This window comes from Engraulis encrasicolus, chromosome 23 (assembly GCF_034702125.1).
Source record: "Engraulis encrasicolus isolate BLACKSEA-1 chromosome 23, IST_EnEncr_1.0, whole genome shotgun sequence".
In the NCBI taxonomy this organism is placed as follows: domain Eukaryota; kingdom Metazoa; phylum Chordata; class Actinopteri; order Clupeiformes; family Engraulidae; genus Engraulis; species Engraulis encrasicolus.
This window is the reverse complement of record NC_085879.1, coordinates 32,016,044-32,026,986: the sequence shown is the minus strand read 5'-3', so window position 1 is coordinate 32,026,986 and position 10,943 is coordinate 32,016,044. Positions and strand designations below refer to the sequence as shown.

General features: G+C 42.0%; 1 protein-coding gene and 1 long non-coding RNA gene across 2 annotated transcripts; both read right to left on the bottom strand.

The window, feature by feature from the left end:
• Positions 1–210: 210 nt before the first annotated feature.
• On the bottom strand, positions 211–2,948 carry LOC134439840 (uncharacterized). Its single transcript, XR_010032878.1, has 3 exons — positions 2,077–2,948; positions 1,132–1,214; positions 211–374 (listed from the first exon to the last, which is right to left on the bottom strand). It is a non-coding gene; the product is annotated as an uncharacterized LOC134439840 (long non-coding RNA).
• A 2,902-nt stretch (positions 2,949–5,850) lies between these two features.
• LOC134439837 (hatching enzyme 1.2-like) lies at positions 5,851–10,322 on the bottom strand. Its single transcript, XM_063189737.1, has 7 exons — positions 10,251–10,322; positions 9,518–9,581; positions 8,890–9,030; positions 8,400–8,517; positions 7,518–7,696; positions 6,799–6,880; positions 5,851–6,290 (listed from the first exon to the last, which is right to left on the bottom strand). The coding sequence occupies exons 1-7, from the start codon at positions 10,320–10,322 to the stop codon at positions 6,161–6,163; spliced, it is 786 nt and encodes a 261-aa protein (XP_063045807.1). The 3' UTR covers positions 5,851–6,160.
• Positions 10,323–10,943: the final 621 nt, after the last annotated feature.

Genomic DNA, 10,943 nt, shown 5'->3' with positions numbered 1-10,943 from the left:
GATCAATGATAAGGACCATTCAGGTATTCATGTATTCATTTATTCACTAATAACTATACAACAAATAAAAAAATCTAAACAAGTGGCATACACATGAACCGGCATTTTCATGAACTGGCATTATACATAACCATAATAAAAGGAATAATAATGATACAAATGGAATAGAATGGCGGACACACACACACACACACACACACACACACACACACACACACACACACACACTACTCCTCGCTGATGGTAACAAGTCCAAGACTGCATTCGTCGACAAGTTCTCAGCAAAAACCAGTTCAGATGTGTTGCGTTTGGCGGGGGTGTGGAACACTAGCTGAGGAAAATCACGACTGAGCCTCTTCTTCAATATATCCTGTCTGTAACACAAATCAACAAAAAAAAAGAGGCATATCAGTACAAGCATAGTGGGGCTTCATGTTGTCGCTGATATGCAATAGCCACCCTCACAAATTAACTCGGAGTGAATAAATAATATTGGTGGAGTTTACTTGCTATGCAACAGATATAATACCAAGTATTCCAAAGGGAAGCACATACTGTAACGAACATCACACTATCAAGAATACTGCCATCCTCCTTATTTCAAAATATTACAAGTACAGTATGTGCAGATGACAAGCAGTGTTAGAGAACAATTTCAGTCAATTTCAACATGCAGTTGTAATGCTCACACTACCCTGGACGTGTCAGTACTAGAGATTTTTTTTTCTTCTTCAGCCTTTTCCGAGATTCTGGTCATTGTAATGAGGGCAGCGCTTTGTTTACATTTCAAAAAACATTTTTATTAATTCCCAAAAACATCCAAAAGGTTATACAACATCAGCCGACAACTAGCAAACAGCGACACCCTTTAAATATTTGGAGTAGGCCTATGTTGTAAACAATGTAAATGTAAACAAACGCTGCCCCCATTAGAATAGCTCATATCTCGGAAAGGGCTGAGCCGAAAAATGTGCCATCACCGGGTACTGACAAGTCAAGGGTATGAGCAATACAACAGCATATTGAAATTGACTGAAGTGGTCCTTTAAGACACATGTGTGAACTTTCCCTTGGATTTGACAAATTCGTAATACTCGTGTACTCTCTGTAGCAACTTCTGTGGTACTGCACCTCCAGAGCCACACAGTCTCTGTCCTTGATGTGAATGAGGATGCTCTGGTCTTCCTTTACTTCAGCTGCTTCCTGCAACTTGCCTTGTACAAAAGAAAAGAAAAAAGAATGAATAAATAGACAGGCAAACAATTAGACATTTTTCCTGGTGGAGTGGTATTGTAAAAAAAAATGGCGATGGGTGTTGCACCCCCAAAAAAAGCATTCCGTAGCCTCTTACTGCAGATGGGGTTGCCAGCGGGCCTATTCACTATTTGCTGAAAACTACATCATAACAACATTGCTATGACAGTGCATGAGTAGTTATGAGTAACAGATTAAGACATACATATTACAATTTTGGTGACAGTAAGGTTATAACATAGATGCTGCGCTCAGGGGTTAAGCACACAGATGTACAGCACAGCCAGGACACACCTCTTGAGCCTAGTCACTGAGGCTGCCCAGGGACAGAAGCGGAAAAATCCCAAGTGTACAAGTGAGAGAGGGGGGCAGTGGGGGGGTGGGGGAATGGCACGGGGGATGGGATGGCAGAAGCAGTGTCTTAACCAGACAGGCCATCAGGCTGAGGAGCCACATTTCTGAACAGATATTCAGTGTCATATCAACATCAGGCATGCTCTGACATCCATATAAACATACACCCCATCCTATTTAAGACAAAGTGTGTTTCATTTAAACATCTAAAACCTAAAACACTGGGGATACTAGGCATGGGGATGTTTTGCAGGCTATTGGAATGTAATTTCACACCCACACACATACATAACACATTATGCCAATTCACACGTGCATATTAGAATTAGACAAAAAACAATGATTGTGCAGCAGTCAACTTCTACTAACATCTGTGTGAGTGTGTGTGTGTGTGTGTGTGTGTGTGTGTGGTTTGGGGGATGGGATGCATTCGCATAGACTGTGTGGTGGGGGTGAGAGTAGTCTTACCTGCGGTTAAAGTCTGTGTTTTCGTTCTTTTTGACGTCTGCCACTCGCGACGATAAATTTGCTGTCTTTCTTGCAAATCATGCAGACAGCAGGAAGAACGGGGCCAGAGCTCGTGATGGCCAAGCTTGATCTGGATCGCAGTTTCCTGGTCGGAGTGGTGGTCACAGCCGATGAAGCGGAGGTAGCCTGGCTAGTTTGGGGGTCTTGTTGGCCATCTCCCCTCTCTGCCTCTCGCAAGACACGCCGTGTGACTCGTTCAATTTCCCGCTTGTCAATAAACCTCCGGTAGCATGTGGGATGGAAAGCCGCATCCTCGGGAATTTCGTCAAACTCCAACTCAATACATTGCTTAAAATGTTCTGCTACGTCTCTGCACTCACCCTTCAATTCTAGCCACTGCCGAAAATTTCGATATGTATTCCACCGTATGTTTCTTCATGCTTGACCGAAGATATATGCATGTAACACAACTTGCGTTTCGAAGATGTCTTTTTTTGTACATTTTCGGTCGAGATTTCGTCTTCCTCGGTACTACTAGATGATCGACCAGCTCCTTCGGTAGCCATGCTACTTCCGTTTACTCCTCATCTCAGCTGACATAGCAGTTAGCTGATTCGTTCCTTCTGATGACGCTTCAACCGTGGCACCTCTCGAGGCGAAAAGTATTATTACGCCGGCCGAATATCTACATACGCCTCGGAGACAGTAGTTCGTCATTACACGTTGCGAATTTGAATAGCCTTGCAGTGCGGACTAATCCGAACTGAGGTTTTAAATCCTCTATATAAGTCTTTCTTTTTTATGAACTGAATGTCTGTTTGTTCGGAGGCTGTGGAGCGAAGTTAGGTTTCTGAAGCACTTTTCGAGGGTCACCTTCCGGCCTGATGGGGCTTATAGTATACTATAGCCTAGTAGTACCTATACCCCTCTATGCACAGACCTAGATGATAAACTGTCATAAGGGAGCATAAGGTTATAATGCTTACATAAAGTAAAGTATATAGTATATAGCTACTATATGAGTGATATTTTCAGTCTTTTTGCACTTTTATGATAATTTTATGAGCATTTATTTACATAATTTTGGCATCGGGGTAAGGTGAGCCTTTCGAGATGGGGTAAGATGAGCCGCTTATCCTAATGGGATGCATAATGGTTGAACACCATGTTATGATATTTCAGCATAACCAGATAATTTCTTTCATATCATACCCAGGTGAGATGAGATTAATGACTTTATGCATGTTTCAGCCAATTCAAACAATAATATTTACTTTTTTCTACATTGCACTCTGCATTGTTCGCCTTTGTATTCAAACAAAGCTGTAAGGGCCCACAATATGTATTTTTTGGCATAGTTCTGTTGCTTTAGTTGTTTTATTTCGTAGATTCATTAGTTACATTTGTTATAATAAATAAAAGTTGTTTAGCTGAGATTTTTGCCTGGGCTCAATTTACCCCAAGCAGTGGCTCACCTTACCCCATACACGGGGTAAGATGAGCCACCTGAAAAAATATGCTTAAAAGGCAATATCATTTTAACCATGAAAGTTTATCAATTAGTTTTTGCTCTAATAGTAACAGGACACTTTGAAATTTGGTATGATGTGAAAATGTTAACCAAATACGCCTTCATCGCTTAGCTGTGACGAAAAATGTAAAAAGTGGCTCATCTTACCCCGGTCTCCCCTAAAGACTTAAAATATCACTCATATAGTAGCTTATTACGTAGCATTTCAGACATGATGAGACCAGAAATTGTTCTATTTTTGTTTTATCTTAATCATCCATGTTTTGAATATACATGGAATTCACTTAAAGAGCAAAAAAACACATTTTCACAAATATCTCTCTTGCCAAATTTGGTACATGCTTCACTTTTTCACAGGTGTTAGAAAATGATTTCCACCACTTTAGAATGTGGTGACATGTCAAAATGTATTCACCTTTTTCGAGAAAAAGGAGGTGGCTCACCTTACCCCGTGGCTCACCCTACCCCGGTCTCCCCTAATGCCTATCGGATAACACGAGTCAAGTGCGCTGAGTGGGATAGCTAAATTGTAGCACAATAGCCTTTCTTGCTATTACTATGTGGATTACATCTTGGAATTTAGGACCATGATTGTGGAAACGCGTGGATTACTGTCGGAGGTTGGGATACATTCTATTCTTCTGTCAAGACAACGCAAGGTAAGGGCACCGGGATTGGTCCTCCCCTATAATTGACACAGTTGCCAACCACGGAGTAACGTAAGTGGTTGTTCAGTGATCCTTGGTCGCTACAGAGTAGCCTATTCGTGTTTGCTGCGGTATTACTAACAACAAACATTTGGATTGTATTTTCAAGTGCGTGATGGATGCAATACGAAACAAATCTCGTCGGGGAGACCCCCATTGGCTTGGTTACAGAATTCTTGCTTACCAATATCACATCCCCCCAAACCCCCACTGTGCCTGCTCATTCGTTTCTCAGCCTTGAGTTTCTGAACTGTAGGCCTATTGTTTTATGAGTCAATATTTCCTTTTGCACAAATGGAGCACCCTCGGTTAGATTTTAAAAGTGATTGGAAAGATTAGACCATTCTTTATTTGTGATTGGCAGTGATCATGATTTTCGTGGTAGGGTCAAACATATAGGCCTACTTTCGTGTGAGAGGTTAAACAACTGAACATTCAATTAGCCTAGGGCCTACTTCATGAGAAATGATGAGCCTACTGAATGGAATGGGCTATATTTGCCCAGGTCTTTCTTCATAAAGTTCCATAAAATGAACTGTAGGGTAGTTATCATAATAACTACATTGCATTTCCTCACAGAAAATGCTGGTGTATGCTTGCTCGTTATGCATTCGTTGCCCTTCATGCATGTGCCCTGCATAGCCTAAAAACAACACTGTCTAGGTATGAGGTAACTTCCTGTTTGTTCCATTAGGTTTACATGGATTCTGTGACATTATGTTGTAATGGTAGGCTATGTGACAATGACTGAAGTGCCATCCAAAAATGGTCTGGCCCATCCGAAACAGAAATTCTTGTGCCGTGGCTGCCCCGTCAGGTACACTTCCACCCCGAAAAAAATAGCCCTAGGGCCCCGACAACCCCTTTGCCTAGGGCACCCAAAATCCTAGAAACGGGCCTGGTTGTAATGCGTTGTAAGTAATTATAATATGCATTATAATTTGTTATGAATGGGCTTCATAGAAAGTGTTATCCAACGATTTAATTTCAGACACTTTATTGTAGGCTAATGTTAATTTGACAGTCACTCAATCTCAATCTCAATGTAATTTGATATCTTGTGCTTCATGACGATATGGTGGTACTTCACAGGAAGAGCAGTGGTTTCAGTCTTTGCTGAAGGGGACAGGAAAAGACAACAAGGTTTACACTGGTGAATACCCCAATCAGTCAGCCAATCAGCCGATCGATCAATCAATCAATCAATCAATCAATCAATCAATCAATCAAACAACCCATCCATCCATCCATCCATCCATCCATCCATCCATCCATCCATCCATCCATCCATCCATCTATCAGTCAATCAAATGTGACTGCTTCCACATCGCCATACTCAGTAATCATTCAATATACAGTATAAGAAAATAGAGATAAAGAATATTTATTTCATGAGTAGAGGAGAACATCATTTATTGATCCCAGGGGGGAATTAAGGTGTCCAGTAGCATACATAGGCCTACATACAAAATACAGAACTACTAAATACAGAAGACATAACACACTAGACATTACACACATCCTTACACATATATTAACCATGTATAGTGAATCATATCATATCCATGGTCAATGGTCATACACACAACACCATACACACAGCATGCACTGTCAAAATAACAAGCCCAAAATGTAGACTCTGTAGACTTTGAGTAAAATGTTCATGAAAACTTAATAGAATTTACTGTACTTCATGTTCATGTAATGAAGTTGTTCATATAAAAATGCCACAGTTATACTATACTTTACTATGGATTGCTAATAATGTTTTATTGTATGGTTTATTTTGAAAATACAATTTCAATTTCATTGAAAACAGCATGGAAACATTGAATGGTCATTATCGTCAACATTGATATAGCTTGTTGATCCGTTGAATGTCAATTTTCGACATTCCCGTTCTTTGTCCAATTTTGACGTTGGAATTTGGAATTGGTGTGATTGTCTCTCTTCCCCTCGTGGTGGTGAAAGCATATCTGCAGAAAGAATGGATGTTGGTGATTTTGCAGGCTTAGTTACTATGTTCTACGTTAGAAGACTTTGTTACTTCATTAGAACCACTTTGTTACTCTATATTTTATCCAAAATTTTATCCAAAGCGACATACAGTTATTTCTTTACAGGCAGGGCCGCTGCTAAGGTTTTGGATGCCTTAAGCATAACTGGCCAGGAGGACCCCTTCATAATTAAATAATAATAATCATATTCATATTCTACTAACTAATACAGAAATGTTCCAGCCTGGTTTGAGAAAGCATATCTGCAGAGAGAATGTCTGCTGTTCATCAAGAATCTTCTCAGGTAATGAATGTACAGAGATGAATACATGTAATAATGTTCCTCCACTCCCTGTCTCTTCTTCTTCTCCACAGGCAACATTTTTAGCTAGCATATTTTGCATTTCCTCTGTGGAAATATTTTGGTGTAGTTTTGTTGTCAGGCTAGCAATATTTTACTGTCATTTTGCATATTTGTACTTCATACCTCCGATAGTGCATCACAGAGCCGTAGTCATATGGAATGTCCAGGTTGTTAGTGTTCCGTTTCGCGAAGTTGCCACGGGTTTCTGCAAAACAGAACACAGAACGTCACACAACTTTGGAGCCATACTCAACATTTTGCATGAAGTCTTTGGTTTTCTGTGCAATATTTAGTTATTTTTTTGGAACCATCAACCTACAAGGGACTAAATATGGAAACTAGCCTTGTGGCAATTCTTGTACATTTTGCTTTTTTCTTCTTATTGCGATATGACAGTGAAGAACGAGAAGGGAAACAAGTGGGGAGAGAAAGATGGAGAAGGATCGGTAAAGGACCAAGGCCAGAATCGAACAGCGCAGCAGCTCAGTGCCCTACCGTTAGAACCATGGCTGGGCCACATTTTCCATTTAAAAAAATATATTAGTAGTGTATGCTGCCCCTGCAGTATGTCAAATAAATACACGTTGAAAGAAGGGGCAAAAGGGGTGTCCTTATCGCTTTGCATTGGCAGTTAAACCTGTGGGAACATTTAGCGAACGTTCCATGAGCAAGTGGTGAGTAGGCGAGTGAGCAAGAAGCGAGTTTGCAAACGTAGCTTTAGATCAGAGGGTTTGAATCCCAACTTTCCATTTCCTAATGCACTCCATGGCTGAGGTGCCCTTGAGCAAGGCACCTACTGGGAGAGAAATTGGGCCCATTCAGAAAATGCTGGTGGTGCTTACCTGGCCTGATGTACTGCCAGTTGATCCTGACATACTTGTCTCTGTCGCTCCTGGACTGCTCATGCTGGAAGCCCAGAGCGTGAAGAAGCTCATGCTGAATGATGCCGTGGCGAACACAGCCTCTGGTGTTGAGGGAGAGCACCTGTCTGCCACCTGTCCTGCCCAGGTACGAGAAGCACCTGGGAAAGATCAATGAAGTTAGTAAAGTTTGCAAATATAAGCCTGTCCTTTAACCTTGGAGACCCATGAAGCCCAACTGGGAAACACCAACTTCCATTTCGTCATTGTGACACAGCACTCAACAGCACACAAGTGTTCACTGCACACAACGGAATTGCATTAATGCCTCACCCAAGGGGGCAGCCCCCAATGGCGCCCCAAGGGAGCAGTGTGGCAGGTCAGTACCATGCTCAGGGTACCTCAGTCATGGAGGAGGATGGGGGAGAGCATTAGTTATTTACGTACTCCCCCAACCAACCTGGCGGGTGGAGAGTCGAACCGGCAACCTTTGGGCTACAAGTCTGACGCCCTAACCACTTATCCATGACTGCTCATAACACACCAGAGGGGAAGATATCGCACACTCTTGTTCATCACGCTGAATTTTATTACTGCAAAGAAACAACGTTTCGGACAGTGTGGCCCTTCTCAAGTTTTTACGCAAGCATAGTGAAGAAGGGATGTCTATGCTTGTGTAAAAACTTGAAAAAGTGAGGTGAACAAGTACCCTGCTACGTACCTGCACCTCGAAATCTCTGGTGTGCGTTGGCTTTCTCCTGCAAATATACTGTAGTAGACCCATAACACACGCCATTCCACAATTACGTGACGGTTATGGTAAAGACAGCCCAAACCATAGCACAGCATGGTGAATTCACTCACCCATCTCTGCTCTCAATAGAAACATAGTCAGTCTCTGTGGAGCGAGGGACGAAGCGAATGCACGTTGTTCTATGGAAGACATCCATGGCCCTCCTAATTTTGAATTGGTAATAGGAATCTAAAACCAAAAACCAAAATGTGCACAAAGTCGTGGAGAAAAAAACTTGTGACATTCTGTCTGACACATTTATCATGAACCTCTTTCAGACACCTCATAATTTCACTTTTGGACGTTTTGTTGTTATTATATCTGTAAAATCTCTTGTTTTCTAAATATATATCATTGTATTAAGTTGGTATTGAGTAAATAATAGAACAAATATAGAATATAGACTAGACTAGAGTACTGACTGAAAAAGATAGATAGATAGATAGATAGATAGATAGATAGATAGATAGATAGATAGATAGATAGATAGATAGATATTAATGGTTGCAAGGTTTCTGATGGACAGCAACAGTAAAAAAACTACACAATGACGAGACTCACAGAAAGCACTGTTGGTTGTGAAAGGCACCTCCACTGTCCCATTGCGGGACTTCCTCCACAGGCATTGGTTGTTCCAGCAGGCCAGAGCATTTCTGGTTTTGGGCACCACAAGATCTCCTTCCATCAGGAGTTCACTGGAGCCTGCGGTATGAGGTATTAGATTATTGAAAGTTGTACGGTACTTTCTCTTAGGTTGTTAGGGCATCTCTGATGTATAGTCAAATAATGTAGTAAATAGATCACTCTCAGTTTCTTTCTTTCTTTCTTTCAATATTAACATAACAGGGTCTTCAAATGAAACACTACTCTGTGACTAATTCTGGTGCATTTACGCATTTAAAAAAAATGCAGTGTTACGTAATTCAACACATGGCTGTATACTTGTTATCAGAAGGCCAAGGACCAAGTTGTAATGAGTTACTAATGGCCCGGTGTATTGTCTTAGTTTTTCAACGACTATTACAGCGCTCCACTGGCAGAACGATGTGCATTATGGGGCCACAAAATGGATTTGAAACCTTCTAGAGAGTATCTCTAAGTGTTGAATTAACACTGCATTAAAAAAAAACTGTGTACATATTCTTTAGAGTCGTGCAATGGCTTGTTGATGCAATAATGAAGAACAGACCATTGTTCACGTCCAGAATCTGATCAGTCTCATCTTCGGAAATGCCACGCTCAAGCTCATTCTCCTAGTGAACACAAAACAGCAGGTTCAGACAGATTCACACATCAACTACATCACACACTTAACAGATGCTTTTATCCAAAGCAACGTACAGTTGTTTAGATACAGGCTTATGTTGCATGTTCCATGTCCTGCCATATGTCAAGCGGTAGGGCACTGCACTGTCACACCAATGACCCGGGTTTGAATCCGCCCCGAGGTCAATTCCCGATCTTCCCCCATCTGGTAGGTCAGTCATGGGTGAACGATTAGGACATCAGACTTGGAGCCCAAAGTTTGCTGGTTTGACTCCCGACCCGCCAGGTTGGTGGGGGGAGTAATTAACCAGTGCTGTCCCCCATCCTCCTCCATGACTGAGGTACTCTGAGCATGGTACTGTCCCACTGCACTGCTCCCTTTCTAGTGCCATTGGGGGCTGCCCCCTTCCACAGGTGAGGCATAAATGCAATTTCGTTGTGTGCACTTGTGTGCTGTGGAGTGCTGTGTCACAATGACAATGGGAGTTGGAGTTTCCCAGTTGGACTTTTACTTCACCTCACTTCTTTCATGTTCAGGTGTAATGCATTTTGCATCGCCCCATGCAAGTCAGTGGGGTTCGTCAACGCTGAGTGCCAGTGTGAAAGCCATAGAGTGACCTAACTTACAGAAATGGAAAGGTCTGGAACAGTCTTACCGTGACAGGTAGAGCCTGGGACAGGCCAATCAGCAGCAGCAGTAGAAGGGAGATGGAGGCTCTGAGGTCCATGTTGCTTCAGTGTGTGAAGAGGCTGTAGATGGCTCCTTCACTGGTGCTCGGTGAGGGAGACCCATCTCACCTGAGCTTTAATACAGTCCTCCACAGGTGTGTCTACGGGGGATTTGGGTTTGTTGTTGGGGTCAGGTGTCTATTTGACGTTCTTAATGTTTTACCACACCCTATTGTTTTTAAAAGGGTCAATTGGGGATTACCACTTGAAACCTTAGCGCAGAGCCTATGTTATAACCTTACTGTCACCAAAATTGTAATGGCTATGTCTTTTTTTGTATTTAGACAGGACAGTGAAGAGGGAGACAGGAAATGAGCAGAAGAGAGAGATGGGGGAGGATCGGGAAATGATCTGTGTCGGGAATCAAACCCGGGTCACCTGTGAAGCTAGCAACCCAGTGCCCAACCATTAGGACCACAGGAGAGCCGTAATGGCAAAGTCTTAATCTGTTACATAGCCTATTATTGCAGATAGGGTCACATTGCTATGACATTACCAAGAGCCTCAAATAACAGATTAAGACATAGCCATTACAATTTTGGCGACAGTAAGGTTATAACATAGGCTCTGCACTAAGGGATTAAGGCTGTCGGCAATGTTGTTATGATGTAGTTGAACAT

Excerpts from the sequence above, each read along its gene's own strand:
- LOC134439837 (XM_063189737.1), bottom strand. The coding sequence starts at position 10,322 with ATGGACCTCAGAGCCTCCATCTCCCTTCTACTGCTGCTGCTGATTGGC. Across the intron at positions 9,582-10,250 it reads CCCAGGCTCTACCTGTCACG|GAGAATGAGCTTGAGCGTGG; the intron begins GTAAGACTGTTC and ends TGTGTTCACTAG. Across the intron at positions 9,031-9,517 it reads GATTCTGGACGTGAACAATG|GCTCCAGTGAACTCCTGATG; the intron begins GTCTGTTCTTCA and ends CTCATACCGCAG.